Consider the following 24,476-nt stretch of genomic DNA (forward strand, 5'->3'; position numbering starts at 1 on the left):
TTCCGGATGGGCTAATGCGCCGGAAGCGATCAGAAAGGTGAGTAGACGCCGCCGGGAGGGGGGAATCATGTAGCTATCGATAGGCTAGCTACATGGATAAAAAAAAAAAAATCAAAACATACTGCTGCGCCGCCACCCTGGCGATCTTAATAGAACGCCAGGGTGGTTAAAGAGACACTGAAGCAGGAAAAAAATTATGATATAATGATTTGTATGTGTAGTACAGCTAAAAGGGCCCATACACTTACCGATTTTCCCGCCGATATACAGCCGATTCGATCACTGTGATCGAATCGGCTGTGAAATCGTTGCGCAAATGCTGACCGAATGATCGATTTCCGTCCTACCACCAACAGGTCGGGAATGTGTCAATAGCGGCCGCTGTCACCGCTGCTTCTTCTCCGTGCTGGGCTCCAAGTCCGGCAGGCTTCACCACAATTTATACCTCCTTAAATGACTTAACTAATGATTTAGCTCTCTTTAACCGACTTAAAGGGGAACTTCAGCCTAAACAAACATACTGTCACTAAGTTACATTAGTTATGTTAATTGTAATAGATAGATAATATAATTTTTTACCCACCCTGTTTTAAAAGAACAGGCAAATGTTTGTGATTCATGGGGGCTGCCATCTTTGTCATGGGGGCAGCCATCTTTTTGGTTGACAGGAGGTGACAGGGAGCATAAGGCACAGTTTCAACTGTCCTTTCTCCTGATAATCCCTCCCAGCTGCATGCGCTAGGCTTCAAATGTCAAATTCAAAATGTAAAAAAAAAAATATTTGCACCAAAACAGCAGGACGAGACAAACAACATCAGAAATCCCATCATGCTTTGCACAGCATCAGGGGAAAAATGCCCGGGCAGTTTTCTTCTGTGCAGCTAAAAATGAGACTTGTATAAGAGAAACAAAGTTCTGATGCTGTGAAACTGTTAAAGAAACACCAGGCCTTTTCAGTGCTGCTGAGTCGATTTTTAGTCTGGAGGTTCACTTTAACTCATGGTTTAGCCCTCCTTATCTATTTATCTCTTGAAGTATCTGTCCTTATTTGTTTATCTCCTGCATTAGCACTCCTTAAAGGACAACTGTAGGGAGGCTGCAGTGTTTTTTTCCTCTTTTGTGCAATACTAGTTGCCTGGCAGCCCTGTTGATCTATTTGGATACAGTAATGTCTGCATAACACCGGAAACCAGCATGCAGTTAATCTTGTCAGTTCCGAAATTAAAGTCGGAAACACCTGATCTGCTCTATGCTTGTTCAGGATCTATGGCTAAAAGTATTAGAGACAGATGATCAGCAGGACAGCCAGGCAATTGGTATTGCACAAAAGGAAAAAAAACATGGCAGCCTCCCTACAGTTGTCCTTTAAGGTACATACACACGTTGGATTTTTCCGACTGGTTGTTTGAACGTCAAATCGGACGTGTGTATGGTCGGTCGTTCAGCTGATAAGACTAGATTTGAACCATCTGCTTGGTGAATTGTTCAAATCCAGTCTTATCCGCTGAACGACCGACCATACACACGCACGATTTGACGTGTGTACGAACGAGCCTTTACAGTTAGAGGCTCTAACAACATTGTCAGCCTTATTTCTTCTATCCTATAAGTTCCTATACCTGTTCTAATGTGGTCTGTCTTACTGCAGCCTTTCCTAGTTGCACAGTGGCTGTATTATCTCTGTTATATAATCTAATCTTTCCTTTGACGGTTTTGTCGGGCTCAGACAGACACTCAGGCTGGAATGTGCTGCACTTCTTGTGATAGAATAAAAGCTATACACATCCTCTCCACGCCCCCTGCAGGCTCTGTGTGAGTCACAGACTGAGCTCCTGTCCGCCTATCACATGTTAGCAGCCATGTCTTTTGCTTGTAAACACTGCCTAAAACTGGCAATTACAAGCCAGGATCACAGCAGGGAGTGGAAGAAACAGCACAGAGGGGCCCAGGAGAACATAATGAAGAGAATGGTATGCTTTTTATTGTAAGCATTTTAGAGTACAGATTCTCTTTAAGGTGAAAAATAAGTAACCTTTGTTAATCAACCCCACAGTCAGAGCCCCCTCTGCTACAGGGCCCCATAGCAGTTGCTATGGCTATTGCTACGCCCCTGGATGCAATGTTATTAAAAACACTATATAATTGAAAATAAAAGAGAATATTTCCTTTGCTACTAATGTTCTAGTAATTATCCGTACTGCACAACCAATACATTATATCAATATTGTTTTTCCGCTTGAGTGTCTCTTTTTAACGGACATTCATATGCAGATCAGATTCCCCAGGATAGATCTTCATTGGTGTGTTATGAGATCTGCAGATATGAATGCAATTTGCAGAAACTGATTTTGTGGCAGGAACTGATCTGTTGCATGTGTACAGCATCTTTGTGTGCATCATCTTGCAAAGATTTTTATCTGAAGGGGAATTCAGCTCAATAGAATAGACTGTGTAGGTATGGCTCTCATACTACATGGAAGGGGGTAAAATTGGTCTGATCTTTCATTTTCCAAAGACTTTTATCTGATGTGTGTACCTAGCTTTACTGACCATCACATACACATTCGAAGGTGTGAGTACCACTTCCAGCACTGTGTCAGACTTGGTCTAAATTGCAGTTGGCTGATGGTGTAATGGTTAAGGGCTATGTCTCTGACACAGGAGACCAGGGTTCGAATCTCGGCTCTGCCTGTTCAGTAAGCCAGCACTAATTCAGTAGGAGACCTTTGGGAAGTCTCCCTTACACTGCTACTGCCAATAGAGCGCGCCCTAGTGGCTCCTGCTCTGCTCTGGCACTTTGAGTCCGCAAGGAGAAAAGCGCAATATAAATGTTATTTGTCTTGTCTTGTCTTGTATCAAACGATGCAGCAGTGAGGCAGAAGCAGACTGAACAATCCAGTTGTATACTGCCCTCTGTATGGTCACAGGGCTGTTACAACCAGTGATTAGAAGAAAAAAAAAAATCACTGTATTGACTCTGTAGAGAAAAATCCCAAGTTGACAAGTACAAACCCCTGCTTCAAAGGATACATAGCAGTGGATGGCAGATTATTTGCAGCTGCTAGATGGAAGCTGCCAATATTTTAAGATGTTAATCAGCCATATGTATATCAGTGGATAGGTAACTAATGTATTAGCAGCACTCTAAAGCAGTGAACAGGTTTAGGGCTTGTTCACACAATCAGCGCTTTGATTTTTTTAAAGCACTGGCGATTTTTAAAACTGCTTTAAAAGAACTTGTGCAAGGATTCTCAATGTGAGTGTTCTTTCTTTCCAATCACAAAACGCGGCCTCTGCATTTCCTGAGTGTTCACGCTCCATAGCAAGGTATACTGCAGGAAAATCTCTAAGTGCTTGAAAAAGTGATTTTGAGAGCTCTTTTTACAAAAGTAACAAAGAGAAAATTAATTATATCGAGGTTTTTTATTTATTTATTTATTTATTTATTTTTTTGCTTTAGTGTCACTTTAAGAGCCACATCCCTTTCTGTAGTGGGCAAGAAGCAGAAGAAGACTTGTGACTGCTGGAAAACAGTAAATAGTCAGGGGCTTAAATGCAAATGAATAGTTTGCTACAGAACTCTGCATTGCAGGCAGCAGCGCACTGTGAAGCCTAGCACACTCTACCTGACACGGCTGTGCATCACTGAACTCATCTACACCCCCCCCCCCCCCCCCCCTTCCCATCTGCTGCACTCTCACTGATCTCTGCAGCAGCCTGAGCTCAGAGATCACAGACTCCTACTAGGTATCATAAGCATAACCGGAGGTTTCTAATAAACTTAATCCAGCTTGTAGCAAAGTAATGTTTAAAGAAGTCTCAATAAAGACACGTGACTTATAAATCCACCATGTGTACAGGACTGAGCTGAATAGGAAGTAGGTCAGTGCACACAGAACCTCAAATGCACCCAGCAGTAAAATGTGGAAAATAGCGAGCCAAACTTGGTCACAGAATCTAATCATTTCAAACTTTAAAGTGGAACTCCCCCAAACAATACTACCTGCAACATAATCCAAATCCAACGCAATTCCAGAAAAGAAAAAAGCATTGCTTGCAGTAGCCACACACCTGTGAGGTACATGCAGAGCAATTACAGGAAACTAGAATGCACTCATGCTCAGTTAAGATGGCAATACACTTAGGCTATGTTCACATTATAAAACGCAAGCGTGATCGCAAGCGCTAACAGTTTGTGTGCAATTTTTTTCAAGCGATTCCCAGCATTTTCTGAGCATTGGGTGATTTTGTGTAATCGCTTTTCTAAGCGCTTTTGATGAGCAATTTTTTACATTTTTTACTTCCTGCGTCAGTGAACTCTCTGAAGGGGAAAAAAAGATTAAATACAATGTATTCGGGAAAATAGCTATACAAAGCACTTTTTCAAGCGCTTAGCGATTTCCTTATACCTTTCATTGAGCCAAAGCGCTCAGAAAATGGTGTGAACAATCCCTTATAGATGGCCACCAGATTCAATCATCAGATAGATCCATGTCAGATCAAAGCTGATCTGAACCGGTCTATTACTGCCACACACTAGGCATAGATTTTTAATTTCAGCAAATCTCTTGAACTACAGCATTGGCTGTCAATCTGTCGCCGCTGCTGATCAATCGATAGGACCGCCCACAGCATCATTTTCTAGTAGTCTCCATCAGAGTGATCGAATCTGCCAGATATCGATGCGAACAATTGCTATGTGTATGGCCACCTTTAGAAAAAGGCCTACGGTAAATGGAGGGAAAAGTTCTCTCCCCGATGTAACAGCAACTCAATACTACTAAGAGTATAGCTGGCCAAACGCTGATAGAGGATTGATAGAACAATGAATGATCGATTTCTACCACAGGCACCTCGACTGTTTTACCTGGTCTACCAGCTTGGACCAGTAGATATCGTGCTTCAACCAAAATCTGATTTAATATCAATTACACCACTGGTGGCAAACACAAGGCTGTGGGCCGTATACAGCCCTGCTGGTCATTAAATGTGGCCCTCCAGAGCTTCAAATGTGCATCATTGTAAGCAGTAAAAGAACAGCACGCTCCCCCCCATACAGAACACACCACTGACAGCGTGTCTGGTTAAAACATTGCCAGTTTGAGGTGTGGTACAGCAACAACCCATGGGACTCCTCAACACAATGACCATGGAGTCCCCCTCTTGGGATCCAAACCCCCCTTGCGTCCTTGTGTGGCTGGTAACACCGCCAGACTCCACCCCCCCCCCCCCCCCCCCGATCTAACTCAGCTTACCAAAAGACTATGGGGAGTGAAGGCTGGCATCTCGCCTTGGGCCACATTTCATCTTGATCTTTTTTGCCAAAGCAGCACTGGGGCAGGTATTATGCCTGATACACACAATGAGATTTTCTGGCAGATTTACTGATAGGTCAATTATTTCCAACAAGTCCAATCTGATTTCCAAACAATTTTCCGTTCACTTCTATGGAACAATTGACCAAAATCAAATCTAACATTTGAAAATAGTTGATCTGGCAGTAAATCTGCCAGAAAATCTCATTGTGTGTACCATGCATTAAACTGCTAAACTAGGCTACTCTGCAGAAGAAGAACCCCCCCCCCCCCCCCCCCATGTTTGCTATTTTTACACCTCTAAGTTTGAGACAATTCAATAGTTGTAAAATCTTAATAAATTTGGCCCAAGACTTAGGTTTTTGATTTCGATTACGTGATTGAGTTTGACACCCCTAAATTACACCATACCTAGCTTTGTACTGCAGTACAGGGATATAGTGTAGGTCAGTGTTCAATCGCTATTCCAATCAAACAATGAATGGAAGTGTCTAAGTTTTTATTATATTCTTGTTCATTTTCATGTCTGCACTAAGCTGGCCACATACACTTGCCACCCAATGTGGCAAAAGGGTCAACTCCTTTCTAATAGGAATCAATTCAGGAAGTTATTGATTCTTCCCACACACAGCACACAGATTGCTGTAATGTCATGAAAATTGATCAAACTGCAGCATTGCACTTTTTTGACAGTCCCAAAAACAGGGAATGCCTATAGAGAAATGAGACTGATGGCCCAAAGTCTAATGTCTGTACATACATTTATGGGAGTCTGAGACACCAGAAGTCTTCCTTGCCCACTTCAGCCCTGTCTAGATTATGTATGGCCACATGCTCACACAGTTGGGGCAGGCCCGAGGAGACACACGCACAGGTAATAAAACTCTGATATCCTAGGCTTGGCCTCTGAAAATATTCCCACCTTAACCTTATTTTAATGCTTCCCCCCTTCCATTACCTAACACTAACCTTCATGCTTTCCAACTTGCAGCTCCTCCACCCCATCACTTTAACACAAACCTTTCTTCTAACCTTATGCCTCTCTCAAGTAAATCCTAACAATATCCCAGATCCCCTGCTTGGGTCTAACCCTAACTTTACTACTACTGTATACACATTTACTAGTATTAACCTATGAACTAAACTGCCAATAACATATCCAAATGCAATCATCTAACGCCAACCAAGAGAAATTCTAACATCAACCTCCCCATTCCTTAGCAAGCCTGATCTCACTAACAAACACACCTCCTCTATACATTACAATCCAGATATTAGTGAACCCTCAAAATAACAGGTTCCAAAACGAACAACTGCACCTTAATGTACATGGGTTAGCCAGGTATTATTTGCAAAAATGTCTCCTTACTCCAAGAACATAATTACTACTTGACTCAAAAATGTACTAATTTGAATAAAAAGTTAATGAAAGCAGACCTGAACTCAGAACTTCCTCTCTGCTGTAAAAGTTAAGCAACAGCATAAGAACATTTAAGGAAAAAACATTTCTTTGTTACAGCCGATACAAATCCTGAAATAAATCTGCAGTATGTCTACTTCCAGCTTTCATGGAAGCAGACATAGGGTTTCATCCTGTGTTTACAAAATTAGCTGCTCTGCCAAGGCAGCCAGCTGACACAGCTGAGAGTTCAAATTACAGTCGATAGTCACAAATGAGGGGGAATTAGACAGGCTAAACTCTCTAAATACATACAGTGTGCATTTTTCTATGTTTTTCTTCTGTCCTGTGCAAGAGTTCAGGTCCACTTTAAAAAATATTTTGGCGGGATGCCACCAAATACTTCTGTACATATACCAATTACCACAAGCCAAATATACACAGTGAATTAAGTGGTCAATGATGTGCCACTGTCAGAGCTCTTTGGAAAACCTTTGCCATACAACTGTCTGCTTCACAATTAAAATTCATCACACAAGTCTCAAGTTCAATTAGCAACAAAAGATATCAATTTCACATGCAGTACAAGACATGTCCTGCAAATAAATGTGTCCTGGCCGAATTCCAGGCATTGCTGAGACTCTGTGTTTACAACTGCAGAAGGGCCGCAATCTGCCTCTTATGCTGTACAAGCTTGTGTCACATAATCTGAGCACAGACCTCTCCCACAATCAATTCTACAAGGCTCTGAGGCTCCAACATAGTCTCCTATCCTGCTTTCAGCCCATAAGGCCAGGACATATGAAACCAGCACCAAAAAGAATGAATCATTCTTCTCCTACATATATTCTTTTAAGCACAACTCCTACTGGCAATATGCTATCATTTCTCAGATTACTTTTCAAGATTCCCGTCTGAGCCCTGGGCTGCAATACCAACCCTACTTTATGCAGAGGTATTCAGAACACAGCAGGTAATGTGATGCTATGTGCCTTGTACTATCTGTGTAGCATTTCCTGCTTTGTCTTTATCTTATACAAGACTGTACTGGCTGCTAATAAATCTAACTACTAACCTCACCTAAAGTGACACTGAACTGTTTGTAAAACTAAATAAACCCAAATGGATGGGTGACCATAAATAAGATAGTTTAGCCTGCAGATGATAGGCTGGTTGAACACATAAAGCCCCCTATCTGCATATTTGTAAATACAGAGCAATTCTGAGTCTACTGGTGCTATTTTAGCTGACAAACGTTATCCAGTAATGTTTTGATGAGGCAGCATTTCTTTATTCACCGTTTGGTAGGTTGATGTGGCTCTGACAGTCTCCCCTCCCCCCAATACTCAACCAATAGGGATCAGCCCTGGAGCAACAGGTTTGAGGAGAGCTTTCATCCAGCCAATAAATATTTTTTTGTGCAGTACTCAAAGGTCGCTATGTGTTGCTAGGCAACAGCTGTGTGATGTGGTCTATGAAGAAGGGAGGTGGGGCTACTGCACCAGGAATGACGGAGCAGCTTCCAAGTGGAAGGTAAGGAGGGAAAAAAATAGCCTTGGCCACTGTCACCTAAAGATCCCACATGCCGGATCATTTAATGATCTCTGCAAACCTCATGGAACATCTGAACACATGGGTGGTTCTGAGCTGTGTGTCAAAAAAACTGCACTATAAATTTGAATGCACCAAGCACCGCCATAGGCTGTAATGTGAATTACTCCTATATTAGCTCCCAGTCAGTAAATTGGGTGCGGTCAAAAGTCGGAGCCCAGATTATGATAAAAAAAGAGTGCAATTGGGTCTCCAGAAAAAGCTGGCAGATGAATTACCGTACATCTTACCCCCAATTTAATGGTGGCCTGGAGAAGGAATTAATGCTGCCGGGACTTTTTTGCAGGGGTAAGGTGAGACGTTTTTCGGATTTATCCTGCGCCCAAATTTCCTGCCGCTCTAATTACATGAACACGTGAGAGTCCCCACCGGCTACCTCAACCAAGAACTGTAACATGTACAACACTTTATACATGGATCAGTTAGGCTATGCACTGTATTGTTTTAATACAATCACTTTTCATGTTTGACATTCTTTTAAGAGCTTGTGACTGATGCCCTTAAACATGGTATATAGGTGGATTTACAAAGTATTTTTACGGTTTCCTCCTCTTATCCCACAGCACCATTTTCCACCATTAGGAGACACAAATCACACAGGAAATACATAACAGTTTATTCTGTGCTTTGTTTTTCAGTGCACTTTGGAGTCCCATTCAATTAAAACCAATGGGACTGCAATACATTTTGTGGCTGGATAGTGTGCTGGTTAGGGGCTCTGCCTCTGACACAGGAGACCAGGGTTTCGAATCTCGGATCTTACTGGTCAGTAAGCCTGCACCTATTCAGTGAGGAGACCTTGGGCAAGACTCCCTAACACTGCTACTGCCTATAGCGCACGCGCTAGTGGATGCAGCTCTGGCACTTTGAGTCCGCCAGGAGAAAGGAGCGACATAAATGTTCTGTGTCTAGTCTTGTGCGACAAGAAGTGTGTGCACACTGGCAAGAATTGGATCACAAAAGTGGAAACAATATTCTGCAATTTCCATTCTTACATAAGTATCCCTGTAGCCTATAATATGCGCACAGTTGCAAAATAGGCTGAACGCACCTAGTGGAAACAGGCCCTTAGTGTTGGTGGGCTTGTAGTCCATATATCGGTCATTATGGAGGGGGGGGGGGGGGGGGGCTGATACAGGCCAATAAAGAGTTAATGTATTGTAAGCATGTTACTTTTCATTTTATAGCTGTGTACAATGTCACAAGGCAGATCACCATCATGTTATAAATTATGACAACCACGAGTGGTCCATAATCACGAGAAAGATAAACTGCCACCATTCACTGCAGACAAAAACAAGCACTAAAATGTTATCCGCTGTATGAATTCAACTGAAGGCAAAGACCAGGCAAGCCAGAGTCAACGGAGTTACAATCAAGGAACGGCTAGAAAGACAACTCCACGCCCGGAATCAAAGCATTATAATTTGATATTTATAAGAAGTGAAGAGGACTGATCCCTGTGTCACATTTCATGTTACTACTGCAGATAAGTGAATACTGATAACTCACTTGTGTTTTCATTCTTAGCTGGATGAGATTTCCTGCTGCAGACCTACACAATGGATTAGGAAGTACATGTGTCACAATCAAAGGAGGTGAAGGGGCTAGAGCTGGCTAAAAACAGACTAAATACAGCAGATATCACTGCAGGAACATTATTTTTCCTTACCTGTCATATTTGCATATCTGGACGTCTTTTATATGCACATATTTATAGATTAGTTACTACAGGTCAGGAAGAGCTATATAAGGGCTGGGACCCACAATGGGCACTTTGCGATTGCATAGTCAGCGTTCCGCAAGCGCAGCAAAAGCACTACTAGTGAGTCCCAGCCTTTGGGGCAATTCACACTACAAGAGCTTTTCTAAGCACTTTGTGATTTTTAATAGCTCCTGCTAACGTTATCCTATGTGTGTGTTCACACTGGAGCGATGTGATTTTGTAAAAATCCCCCTTAGCATTGCATTAGCAGGAGCTTTTCAAATCACTAGCGTTTAAAGAGCTCTTGTAGTGTGAATCAGCCCCTGGGCCTGGATCCCACTAGAAGGAGGAAAACGCTATCACAATCGCTAGCGATTTGTGATAGCGCGTTGCAAGCGATTTTGGGAGCGATTGCCCTGCTCCTATACAATTCATTACAATGAAAACGGTCCCAAAATGCTGTATGTCCTGCGATCCATTTACATTGGCAGAGTGTTTGGGGGAATCACTAGCGAATGAAAGCATCCCCTATGCGCTAAAAACAACAACGCTCTAGTGGGTTCCAGGCCTTAGGCTTGATTCACATTGCAACTCGGACAAAAAAAAAAAAAAAGGACATTTCCATTTTTCAAGACAAAAAAAAAAGCCTATACACACACACACACACACACACACACACACACACACACACACACACACACACACACACACACACACACACACATTGATAGTCAGCAAGTGTAACAATCCACCTAGCAGAATCTGCTGGATTCCTTCATGCAAGCACACATTAAAAAATGCAAGAGTGTTTGCAAATATGAATATTTCATTCACAGGCAGATGTTCCCTCAGGCCTCATGCTGCAGAACAGGTTCTGAATTCCTAGCACTTTAGGTGATTACTACTTCCGTGAGTAGCTGACATGTAGGTCTGAGAGATTACTGACTCAAATCCATAAAGGTAGTCATTAGCTATGAATAACATACAGTGTTCTGCAGAAGGAACTGACCACAATGCAATCCATGACATCATTCAGAAGAAAACTAATAGAATGCTATTATTCCTTGAAAAAGGTAATATGCATCAGCAGAGACCTCCTCAAACAACCATCTGCTTCAGCACCAACCATTTACAAACAAAATCTTCTACTTATGGAACCCAGAAAAAGCAGCAAGTGTCCATTTATTGGCCAACAGCACCTTTTGTTAACAATTATGATTTTTGTTGGTTTTGAGGGTAAAGACAAGAGCAGTTTACCTCTCTCAAAATGTAAACAGCCTGGTTCACCCACCACATGTACACAGTAAGACAAGACAAATAACATTTCTATCGCGCTTTTCTCCTGGCGGACTCAAAGCGCCAGAGCTGCAGCCACCAGGACGCGCTTTATAGGCAGTAGCAGTGTTAGGGAGACTTGCCCAAGGTCTCCTACTGAATAGGTGCTGGCTTACTGAACAGGTAGAGCCGAGATTCAAACCCTGGTCTCCTGTGTCAGAGCCCTTAACCATTACACCATCCAGCCACAGTAGGAGGGCAGTGCAGGGGATGTTAGTATAAATTAAAAAAGGGCAGCATGTCAAGTCTGAGAAGTAGTAGCCGCCTTCAACACCATATAAGTTTACAGAGTCACCATAGTTTTTACTCTGCAGGCTATAGAAATAGCTGGCAGCATAAGTAGAGGTTTGAGGTGGCTAAAACGTATGCAGCTGTGAGTGCAATAAGGTGCAGAGTGACTTTCTCCTCACAAACAACAAATGCAAACTGTTCCCCAAACAGGCAGAAGAGCCCCCCATAACATAATTAGGCAGAGACTCTCAAGCACTGATGTTTCAGTAATGCTGGAAAAATAAGACCCCATACTTACCAATAACAGCAGGCTAGGTCGTCCCTCCCTACCCCGACTCTAAAGGTAGCCATACACTGGTCGATTTGCCATCAGATTCGACCAACAGATAGATCCCTCTCTGATCGCATCTGATCAGAGAGGGATTGTATGGCTACCTTTACTGCAAACAGATTGTGAACCGATTTCAGCCTGAAACCGTTCACAATCTGTTGTGGTGGTGGTGCTGCTGCCGCCGCATACATTACCTGCTCCGCCGGCGCGACTGCCCCCGGTCACCGCTGCTCTGTCTCAGCTCTGGTCTCCAGGTCCGGCATGCTTTACTTCTTCCTGCCCGGCAGGAAGTTTAAACAGTAGAGCGCCCTCTACTATTTAAACTTCCTGCCGGGCTAGAAGAAGTGAAGCATGCCGGACTCGGAGACCAGACCAGCGCGGAGACGGAGCAGCGGTGACCGGGGGCAATCGTGCCGGCGGAGCAGGTAATGTATGCGGACTATTGCCTCTATTGCGTCGGTCGTCGGGTAGTCGAACGCCGCTAGCGACGCGCTCCCTACCCACGTGCGATCGACGGTAATTTTCCGCACGGAACGATCGACGGGATCGGACGAAATGTATCTAAATTCGGCGTGTTGCGGGAACGATGTGACAGCAGATTCGATCCCAGTGATCGAATCTGCTGTCGATCTGGCGGGAATCGGCCTAGTGTATGGCCAGCTTAATCCTCTGTGTGCACACGCCTAATCAGGATTATGCCTGCAGGCCACAAGTAGTAATTTTTAAGTCTATAGGGCCAGTAAACAAGGCTCAGCAGGTGTGAGAACAGTAGATCAGGGTGCTAGCACTGTGACCTTCTCAGCCTCATATTCAAACATCTGCACTTCAAATTCAGAGTGCTCCGCTCCAGTTCTACAACATCTAGGTGCACTTATGTGTATGTTACTTCAATATCTCCTACTACAGGCGCTATCAGAGTACCAGGAAGACCAGGGGGTAAAAAAAAAAAAAAACTCCAAGCCCGGCACTTTAAAAGGTGGCCATATACGCTTAGATTGCCACCCAATGTGGCAAACAGATCAATCCCTCTCTGATCTGCATCTGATCATAGAGAGGTCAAATCTCCCCCCCATATACACTGGAATGGAATCTATTTAAAATCTTTCTAACCGCAGTGTTGCACTGTTTGATACACTGCAATGCAATGGCCTGGCGATCTACCACATCGTCTGACAGACCATGATTCTCCGTACTGTCCAATCATACAGTCGATTGATTTTTACCATGACGCCTTTGAATGCACTATCAGTGCGGTTCGTTGTGCTATAAATTTCCAACACATTCAATCAAAGTGATCGAATCTGCAGTGGAATATCAAAGTATGTATAGCCTGCTTAAAGTGGACCTGAACTCTCGCACAGAACAAAAGGAAAACAGGAGAAATGCACCTTGTATGTATTTAGAGAGTTTAGCCCATCTAATTCTCCCTCATCTGTGACTGAACACCACTGTAATTTGACCACTCAGTTGTGTCAGCTCAGGGATCTGCTCTGTCACAGCAGAGCAGCTAATCTGTAAACAATACGTTTGCTTCTGTGAAAGCAGGAAGTAGACACTGCAGATTTATTGCAGGATTTGTATCGGCTGTACCAAAAGGTCATTATGCTGTTGCCCATCTTTTAGACCAAAGAGGAAGTTCTGAGTTCAAGTCCACTTTAAGATTAAAATTATAGCACACCTGGACGGATAAAATGATTGGCAGCAGAATATGATACATCTAGCAGTTTATAATAGGAACATTTTGGAAAAGTTGAAATGTTTGCCAAAAACCCCTGCAAAGTCCTTCAATTAATGCAAACCCTGCAAAGTGCTGCAAGGAATGGACTAAATGCATTGTTTTTTTTCTTCAACAAAAGTATAGCTTTCCTTTACATATATTCTGCTTTCACATTGCTATTCTGCCCATACATTCCTGAATGAAAATAGTTATGAAGACATGTAACTACTAATTAGCTTTCATACAATGGAACTCTCTGACCCTCTAACCTCATTAGCAGGGTGGGTAACAGAGGAAGTAGAGACACAGCCTATAGGATATGCAAGAGTGCTACCTGTCATGTACACCAAATCCCACCATTCTTTATTCATTTAATAGCACACCACTATTGAAACCAGATGCATCAATTCCTTCCTGTTTATAGGAGTCAAACAGCAACAGCTAGTGAGCACAAATGAACATGCCTGCAGATCCTATGATTCATGAGGTTTCTCTGCAAGCACACCTCTAGGATCGGCATACAATTAGATGTTACATGTATTAATGAGGTGCATTAGCAAAATGACAAATTACCTATTCTTATATAGCTTGCCAAAGGTCTTATTCAGTTCATACAAGTAAACCATGTAGTTCAGAAGCTGGAAGAATGTCCTTTCAGAGGAAGGGACCATCCATACATATGTAAATAAATGGCGAGAAGCACTGACAGTAAGTAAGGCTTATTGGATCTTGTTTTCTGAGCATAGGCCAAAGCTCAACACACACCATACAATCTTGGTTGTTCGATCTTACCACTTTCATCTACTATAAGGGCTTATCCAATCAATAATTCAAGGTATTTTCAATCTGTTGGCCCTTATACTACATAAATTTGGAAAATCTGTACAACCAAGATTGTATGGTGTGTGTTGAGCTTAAGGTTCTCCTCCTTAACGTTCCCACTAAAGGTGCCCATACATTAGAACGAGTGTGGGCAGATTCAACCAAGAGACAAATGTATCTCTAATCGAATCTGATTAGAGATGAATTTGTTTGTAACCGAAACTGCCCATACACTACAGGCCGATTCCCGTCCGATTTCAGCATGAGATCAGGGAAGTAGCTGAGCCGCCGCTGTCCACCCCATCACTGCCCCCAAAATGTATAAATGTATGTAGTGTAGTGCATTTATATATTACCTGTCCTGCAGCAGCTTCCGCACGGTGTCCGTCCATCTCGCCGGGTAACAGCCGCATACACGCTAGCGGCGCATAGCGTCTGGCGCCAGCCGATATGCGCCTTCGTGACGTCAGAGCGCCGCCGGCGTGTATGCAGGAGATGGACTGAAACCGCGTGGAGGCCGACACCGGACAGGTAATGTATAAATGCACTACACACTGTATACATTTATACATTTCGGCGGGGGTTTCGTCGTCTCGTACTCGTTCGCAAATTGGTCGCCGTACCGCCGCGCACCTGTCCAACTAACCTCGGCCCAAAATTTTCCAACATGCGCGAACGACTGTGTGGACAATTTCTGTCCCAAAATTGGTCACTTTGTCGGTCGGGCATGCACTTGGCAGCACCAATTTTCATCCAGTTCGATTATAATAATCGAATTGGATGGTCGGTTGGTTGGTCGCCTAGTGTGCATGTTGGTGGTTCTGCTAGTGGATGACAATGTTCAAGAGGGTGAGTGGTGGAGCAGCTGCAAAACGGTGCTACATGTGAAATCAATGGCAGTTTCTGCCTACCCATCCTGAGAACACGTCTAGACATGTTTTAGAAACTTTTATGTCAGTTTCACAGTGGTGCATCATAGCAGCCACTTCATAACGCAACTTACCACACTGCAATGTACCACCAATGCAACGTTTACAGTGCGGCAGGTGCATTGTGGTAAAACGGCGTGCAGCATTGTTAACTCCAGCTCCGTGATCCGTCCGCAATCCGCATACACGCACCCCACGTCCTTGCTGGCGTATAAATGGTGCACAGTGGACTACTGAAGTATAGTGCACCGTGGAGGGGGGTACATGTGACTTAAGGGGGGGAAGCCGGGGGTTTTGTCAAGTTCATCCTGTTATCGCTTGCAGTTACCACCAAGCGCCTGATCGACCATGATGGCCCAACATCTCACAGCACATCCGATCGGCCCGAAATTAGTTGCATCGTCAATCAGGTATGCTCTTGGCAGCACCAATTTTCTTCCCATTCGATAATTTCCCTATTTCCCTCAAATTAAGACATGCCCTGAAAGTAAGCCCTAGCAGGAATTTCGAGCATGCTCAAAATATAAGCCCTACCCTAAAGTAAGCCCTAGCTGCAGTAAAGGGAAAAATTATGGCAAATTTTATTTCTACTGGAGCCAATAGTCTCACAGGCAGGTCCAAGGCTCTGTCATTGGGCCAATCACTGCACTCGCTGCTACTCAACCAGTGCAGTAATTGGCCCAATAAGAGAGACATGGTCCCGCCTATGAGATCATCGGCTCCAGTAGAAACAAGTTGCCGTACTACTTCCCCGTAGGCTGAAGATCGGGGAAACAGCAGCATGGAGCTGGGGAGGGAAGAAGAGGATTAGGGGGACATCACAGGACACCGGAAAAAGCGCGACATGGAGCTAGGGGTAAGAGGAGGATGTATGGGGACATCAGCGGAAACCAGGAGAACAAAGGGTTACATGCGATACAGGAATTTAGGGGATAGAGGACACGGGTACAGAGGGGGACACTAAAGGTACAAGGGGGACACAGGGGCACACAAGAGGTTGATCCAGCAGAGGAAGAGGCGGCACAGTGGGGAAGGCAGGACGACACAGCACAGAAACTTGTGTGTTCATAGAAATACAAGACATCCCCTGAAAATAAACCCCATCACAACATTTGGAGCAAAAAATGATTATAACACACTGTCTTATTTTCTGGGAAACACCACGGTATCGAATCGGATGATCGATCGCCGCCAAGTCGAGAGATGTATGGCCACCTTAATTTTCCATTCTTAAAACAGATGTTATTTGCAAACATTCAGCTTTAGTAAGGTAGTACTTTCTTACCTTACCCTCTTTTTTAAAAATGTAGAATTATATTTAGCATATCCTTTTTAGAAGGAGGGCTTCGAGGTTCTTAGGCTCTTTAGTTTTTCAGTTTGAAAAACACTTGGCGAGTGGCAGTACTGTAATTGTAAACAACAGAGAGAACAGAGAATAGCCAGACTGGTTCAATCCGACTGAAAAGCTATGTGTAACCTGGATTTGGCAACTCTTTAAATCTGTGGAGATCAGAAAGAAATATTGGAAAGAAAACCGCTTCAAACCACATTGGTTTCCACTCACTATCCAAGAGCAGAAAACAGAGGCTGCAGTGAGTACAGGTTCAGCCAAACTGGACAATGAAGGCTGGAAAAACATAGCCTGGTCTGATAAATCTCATCAATTAATTTCTGCTGAGACATGCTGCTGAGACACAATGATGGTAGGGTCAGCACCCATCTACAGCTCCAAAGGGCCACACCAATCTTTTTAAGCCTAGCTTTAGATACATGGCTCACCAAAACATTACATAACATGAGATCCCTTTTAATGGCAATGATCTAGTACACACAAGAGATGTTCTAGGGCAGGGGGCAGGAACCTTTTTGGCTGAGGGAGCCTAAACACCACATATTTTAAAATGTTATTCTGTGAGAGCCATACAATATGTTTCAAACTGGGACAGTGCGCATGCGCAGCAGAGGACTCATGTCCCTGTTGCCATGGTGATGTGTATACAGTTAATCAGTTGGGCAGCGGAAGTGTCAGACACATCCTCAGCTTCTCTTGGGTTTCAGGAACATCAGCAGTGTTCTCCCCCGAAATTTTTTCCAGCCGGGTGGCGTAAAAAAGTAGACGGGTGGGGCGAGATGAGAGAATACAAGGCTGGTGCTTCTCTGCATAACTCTGCTAACAGCAGAGGAGGAAGTAAGGTGATATCAGCCGGGTGCTCACCAAAACTAGCCGGGTGGAGCACCCGGCTAAAAGGGCATGGGGAGAACACTGATCAGCAATTTCCCCCTAGAGCCAGATAGGAGAAATACAGACTAACAGCTTGTACAATTATTAGCTAGCTGACTTGGGGGTTGATTTACTTTGTAGGATGAGATCTACGCACTTTGGCCCAATAGGCTGCCTGTCAAGTGGCAGGCAGCCTATTGGACCAATCTAAGTGCAGGGATCTCGTCCTACAAAGTCATTGGACCTGACAGGGTCCAGAGTGAGACTATTGGAGCAGCTGTTCATTTTGGAGTAGCGCAAGTAAGTTAGTAGTGCATGCTACAGCAGTAGCATGCCTACTTTGAAAACATTATTTGCGCTGCCACACTAAGCTGCGCTGCTTGAGCAGTGTAGCTTAGTGAATCAACCCCTACTGATTTGTATGCGAGCCAGATGTAGCCATCAAAAGAGCCACATGTAGCTCCCGAGCCGTAGGTTCCCTACCCCTGTTCTAGGGCATTAAAACAGACCCAAATCAAACATTGATCATGTTTTGCACAACAACAAACATTACATTTAACTACTAGTCGACCGCATCACGCCAATGGGTGTGGCCGCGGCGCCAGCCCCAGAACCGCCTACCGCCGATAGGCGTAAAGTCCTGGGGCTCTGTTTTGCAGGAGATCGCGTGCATCTCCTGCTTGGTGGGCGGAGTGGAGCTCCGCCTTCAGTCTCCAAGACTGTTAGATGGCGTAATCGCCATCTAATTACTGGTACAGCGCTGCGATCTACGTGTCACACGGCTGTCCCCTCCTGAGCCACAGAGGTGATCGGCTGTCATAGGCTGAAGCCTATGACAGTTGATCATGGGGATTGGCTGGCGGGGGGAGGAAGGGGGGTATACAACAACATAAAAAAAGAAAACACACTTTTTTATTAAAAAAAAAAAAACATATATAAACAAAACCAAACAAACATCTGGGGGGCGATCAGACCCCATTAAAAGAGAGCTTTGTTGGTGGGGAGAAAAGGGGGGGGGGGGGAATCACTTGTGTACTGTGTCGTGTGGCCCTTCAGCTTGGCCTTAAAGCTGCAGTGGCCAATTTAATGAAAAACTGCCTGGTCTTTAGGGGGGTTTAACACTGCGGTCCTCAAGTGGTTGATATGAAATCTTGACCTTTTTTTGAAGCCTAACCAGTAATTTAATTCATGTGTCTCATGTTCGTCACACATCTAATAGATTTCAAAGGCATTGCATTTGACCCGCAACTTTCTTATTTTTTGTGTGTCTTGTGGTTTTTCTGCACTTTTAAATCACACGGCAGTTTTACTTTTTTTCTTGTGTGGGCTTCCATGCATTGTCAATGGAAGTGCAGAAAAATCTCATTTTTTACGTGCAAATTGCATCCAATTTTTGGGGGGTTAGATACATTCTCATGTAAATAAACTTCATTATGCATGAGAAAAAAAAATCCCCCAAACAAAAAATAAAATCGCAAAAATCACAGACGACATCAATTAAAAAGTCCAAAGAGAATTGAATCCCTCCGGTATCCAAAATGACACCCCTTATACACCCTAAAGGTCAGTACACACTAGACTAAACTAGTCAGACTCCTTCCTTACATTCCATCCATGTACTGGGATTATAGCGTATGGGCAGACTTGTATCTCGCATGATGATGAGGGATGATGAGGTTGGAATTTTTTTCTGATTGCTTTCAGTAGAGCTGGCCCCTTCCTTGCACTCCATATAATGGTTTAGGAGTATAATGGGTTAGAGGCAGACCACCGCTTTACACTCCATCCATATACTGGAAGATGAGACTAGAGTGCAGACAGACCACCTCATCACACATTATATGCTGGGTGAGGAGGAAAAGGGGGTATAGGCAGACGTGCTCCTCACCCTCTATATGCTGGGGGGGTGAAAGGAAAAAGGGGGTATGGGCAGACCTGCTCCTCACACTATATTTACTGGGTTAAGGGGAAAAGGGGGTATAGGCAGACCTGTTCTCACAGTCTAACAATATAAATACTGGGAGAAGGGGGCATAAGAACAACCTCACTTTATATGCTCTGGGTAATGAGGCTTATAATAATATGAGGATAGCGCTGCACAGGCAAGACTTGCTCCTCACAATCCCATCCATATACTGGGTGATGGGGGTAATGGGCTAGAGGCAGAACTCTCCATCCATATACTGGGTGATGGGTATAAAATGCTAAAGGCAGACCTCTTCCTCCATATATTGGATAATGGGGATAATAGGGTAGAGGCAGACCTCTACCTCCATATATTGGATAATGGGGATAATAGGGTAGAGGCAGACCTCTACCTCCATATACTGAGTGATCAGGATATTGGGGTACAGTAGTCAGACCTCTCTCTACCTCCATATCTTGAGAGATTAGGATAATAAGGTACAGGCAGACCTCCCCCTCCATACAGAGATGCAGCCGATGGGGTACAGGCAGACAACCCTTTCCATGCATTTAGAGAAGAGCATAATGGGGTACAGGCAGACCTCTTCCTCCATATACTGGGTGATGAGGATAATGGGGTACAGGCAGGCCTCCTCTCCATATACTGGGTGATGAGGATAATGGGGTACTGGCAGACCTCTTCCTCCATATACTGGGTGATGAGGATAATGGGGTACAGGCAGGCCTCCTCTCCATATACTGGGTGATGAGGATAATGGGGTACAGGCAGAGGTGTCCTTCCATATACTGGGTGATGAAGATAATGGGGTACAGGCAGAGGTGTCCTTCCATATACTGGGTGATGAGGATAATGGGGTACAGGCAGACCTCGCCCTCCATACACTGGGTGATTAGGATAATGGGGTACAGGCAGACCTCGCCCTCCATATACTGAGTGATGAGGATAATACGGTACAGGCAGACCGCCCCCTTCATATGATGAGGATAATGGGGTACAGGCAGACCTCCCCCTCCATACACTGGGTGTAAGGATAATAGGGTACAGGCAGACCTCCACCTCCACACACTGGGTGATTAGGATAATGGGGTACAGGCAGACCTCCCCCTCCATACACTTGGTGATTAGGATAATGGGGTACAGCCACTCACCATGCTGGGTGAAGACATTGAAGCCAGCGCTGTCAGGGTTGCTCCTTCCGGTGGTTTCTCTCCTGCGGCCTCCGGTACTCCCAGACTGCTGTGCAGTACTTCTGCCACTGCTCCGGTTTCCCCGGGGCGGGGGCGGTGCGGCACCGGGCGTCTCACGGCCCACCTGCTGGCCCATCCCCGGCTTCTCCGAGACGCCTCTCCGCCTCTGCAGCTGCCGCCACCGGGATGGCCCTAGACGAGCCGATCACATGTTCCCTGTAGCGGCTGTGCGTACGGCTCTCTTCAGGCTGGGCCTGTCCTGTACGATGATCGCCGGCCAGAGCCTCTCCGTCCCCCGATTCACGGGCTCTGGCTCCGCGCCTCCGCCGCAGCCCAGGCCGCCGCCATGTTAACCAACGAGAGGCGACAGCAGCCGCCCGGAGCGCCCCCTGTCACCGAGCCGCCTTGTCCACAGCGCCCCCTGTCACAGAGTGGCAATGTGGAGAACACTCCCTCGTCCACAAGCCGCAGTGCCCACAACAAACATGGCACTACGGAAGCCTGCGGGCCACTTTCCGCAATCCATGCGCCATCTACAGGATCTGTAGTCGTTTAGGTCTTTAGTACGCGAATGTAGACTCTGCATTCCATAAAATGAATCTCAATTAGAGCCTAAAGGTGCCCATACATACACTATTCTAAATTTCCATGGCAGAATTGATCACGGTGATTGAATCTGCCACAGATCAATGCCCCAACATACCTGACCGATTGTCATTTTGATCAATTTCTGGCCAAAATCGTTGACAATCGACAGCATCATGACCCCAATCCTGCTCTATAGCAGTGAGGTATGGGGCCCGGTGACCACCTGCGTACATGCAAAAAGGGCGCCTGGTGTAAACGTTAATCTGAAATATCGTTTATAAAAATTATATTTTTTAATATTTTGTTTACAATAATGTTTTACAAATTCAAATCATTAACCACTTCACCACTGAGGGGTTTTACCCCCTGAGCACCAGAGCAATTTTCACCTTTCAGCGCTCTTTCCATTCATTCGTCTATAACTTTATCATTACTTATCGCAATTAAATGAACTATAGCTTGTTTTTTCCGCCACCAATTAGGCTTTCTTTAGGTGGGACATTATGCCAAGAATTATTTTATTCTAAATGTGTTTTAATGGGAAAATAGGAAAAATGTGGGAAAAAAATTAATTATTTTTCAGTTTTCGGCCATTATAGTTTTTAAATAATGCATGCTACTGTAATTAAAACCCATGAAATGTATTTGCCCTTTTGTCCCGGTTATAAAACCGTTTAAATTATGTCCCTATCACAATGTTTGGCGCCAATATTTTATTTGGAAATAAAGGTGCATTTTTTTCAGTTTTGCGTCCATCCCTAATTACAAGCCCATAGTTTATAAAGTAACAGTGTTATACCCTCTTGACATAAATATTTAAAAAATTCAGTCCCTAAGGTAACTATTTATGTATTTTTTTTAATTGTACATTTTTTTATTTTTTTTTTAATTACAAAACAAAAAAAAATGGGGATTGTGGTAGTTAATGAGTTAATTTTTTGTGTATAACTAATTTATTTCTATGTAAAAAATGCTTAGGGTGTAGTTTTACTATTTGGCCACAAGGTGGCAACAGTAACTTTTTGTTTATTGCAACCTGCTCGCAGGAAGTAGTAGGAGGCTGTGAGTGTTTGTTTTTTTTAACAATTATCGCGCTGCCCATCGGAGAGCAGCGGATCATTGCGGGGCTTAGATCAACGAACGGGAATGGATTTTCCTGTTCATTGATCTCCGGGCGAGCGGGCAGCAGCGTGTTTACTATTGGCGGGCGCATGTTTACGAGCGGGAGCGTGGGCAGCGGCGGGAGCGCGGAAAGTACGGATTTCTCCGTCCCTGGGGGTTAAAGGATGGAAAAAGGGACGGAGAAATTCGTACGGGTGGGGGTAAAGTGGTTAAATAATGTATATGAAATGTTGTATTGGTAAAACGCTATTCTCTGTAATTATAAATGGAAAATTACAATAACGTTTGTATATTCACAATGATGATTATAATTATTATGATTTAATACGGATTTTACATAAACGATTTTACATAAACGAAAGTAGTTTGTTATTTTATTTTTTTATGATTTAACCAGATCAGGATCCAAAAACATATCTTTACATTTTATACTACTATAAAGTTTCTAAACGATATTTTGAAACCTTTAAAAAGCCATTTAGAACAGATTAAAACTTAATTCACATATTTCAAAAAAATCAAATCATAAAAAAATATAAGTACGTTCGTAATAACTGTAGTAAAACATTAGTAAATATTACTAACATTTTACTACAGCTAAACCTAACCCTATTCTCACACAGAACCCTCCCTCTACCTAACCCTAACCCTCAGACCCCCCTGGTGGTGCCTAACCCTAAGACCCCCTTGGTGGTGCCTAACCCTAAGATCCCCCTGGTGGTGCCTAACCCTAAGACTCCCCTGGTGGTGCCTACAGTGCCGGTTCTAGCCCCAATGGGGCCCCAGGGCAAAAGTAACTTGAGGGCCCCCCAACCACCCTGGACCGCTGCTGGAACCACCCTCCCTTATCTAGTCTACCACCTGGTATAGTTAGCCAGATGTGTCCCCATGATTAGGTAGCCACCCCACCCCCCCAGTATAGATAGCCAGATATGTACTCCATGATTAGGTGGCCCCCCCTTATAGTATAGATAGCCAGATGCGCCCCCCCCCCCCCCACACAATTAGACAACCCCCCAGTATAGATAGCCAGATGGTCTCCCGTGGTAGGTAGATGGATAAATGTGTCCTCACCCCATGATTAGGTAGTCTCTTCCTAACCCCCCCCCCCCCCCCCCCCCATCATATACAGAGCAGTGAGGAACGAAGATACATCTCACCTGTCAGCGTCGCCGTGAACTTTAGCAAATCTTGTTGCACAGTCACAGCGTGTCCTCTCTGATTCCCTCAGCGGCACAATACTGAGAGGTGCCACTAGAGGGCAGCAGAGAGATGCACGCAAAACTGTGCAAAGTAGAGAAGAGTTGCTGAACTTCCCGAGCGATGCTGACTAGTGACCGAGCAGTTCGTTGCACATCTCTGCATATTTGCGGATGGGGGAGCACTCGGAGAGACCCTGCCTGTCGCTGCTGCCTCATGTCCTCCACCACCCGCACCACGCAAGGCACCCGGCAGACAAATCATATATTTAAATAAGAGATTCTTGGGGGGCCCCCTGTGCTCTGGGGCCTGGGGGCAATTGCCCCCTTGCCTTAATGGTAGCACCGTCCCAAATCTCCCATGGTGGTGCCTAACCCTAAGACCCCCGTGGTGGTGCCTAACCCTAAGATCCCCCTGGTGGTTCCTAACCCTAAGATCCCCCTGGTGGTTCCTAACCCTAAGATCCCCCATGGTGGTGCCTAACCCTAAGACCCCCCTGATGGTGCCTAACCCTACTATCCCCCTGGTGGTGCCTAACCCTATGACCTCCCGCTGGTGGTGCCTAACCCTAAGACCCCCTGGTGGTGCCTAACCCTAAATCCCCCCTGGTGCTGCCTAACCCTAAATCCCCCCTGGTGGTGCCCAACCCTAAATCCCCCCTTAGTGATCGCTTTATTTTGTGAATAATAATGTTTTACAAATGGTGACTGTAAAAAATCTATTACAATGTACTTACTGATCACTTGATTATGTGGATAATAATGTTTTACAAAGAGTAAGTGATAACATTTTAAATAACGTTTTAGTTAAATACGATAGATATGTTTAGTATGTTT

The 24,476-nt window shown here is 44.4% G+C and overlaps 1 protein-coding gene across 1 annotated transcript in view; it reads right to left on the reverse strand.

Moving 5' to 3' along the window:
* The window catches only part of ABL2 (ABL proto-oncogene 2, non-receptor tyrosine kinase), a 92,649-nt gene extending 71,488 nt beyond the window's left edge, over window positions 1-21,161 (reverse strand). Inside the window, exon 1 of the mRNA XM_068239663.1 lies at window positions 20,692-21,161. Within this exon, the coding sequence (XP_068095764.1) occupies window positions 20,692-20,866 (175 nt within the window). The 5' untranslated portion in view covers window positions 20,867-21,161. The remainder of the gene's footprint in view (window positions 1-20,691) is intronic.
* Between the last annotated feature and the right edge of the window lie 3,315 nt (window positions 21,162-24,476).

This window comes from Hyperolius riggenbachi, chromosome 6 (assembly GCF_040937935.1).
Source record: "Hyperolius riggenbachi isolate aHypRig1 chromosome 6, aHypRig1.pri, whole genome shotgun sequence".
NCBI lineage: Eukaryota > Metazoa > Chordata > Amphibia > Anura > Hyperoliidae > Hyperolius > Hyperolius riggenbachi.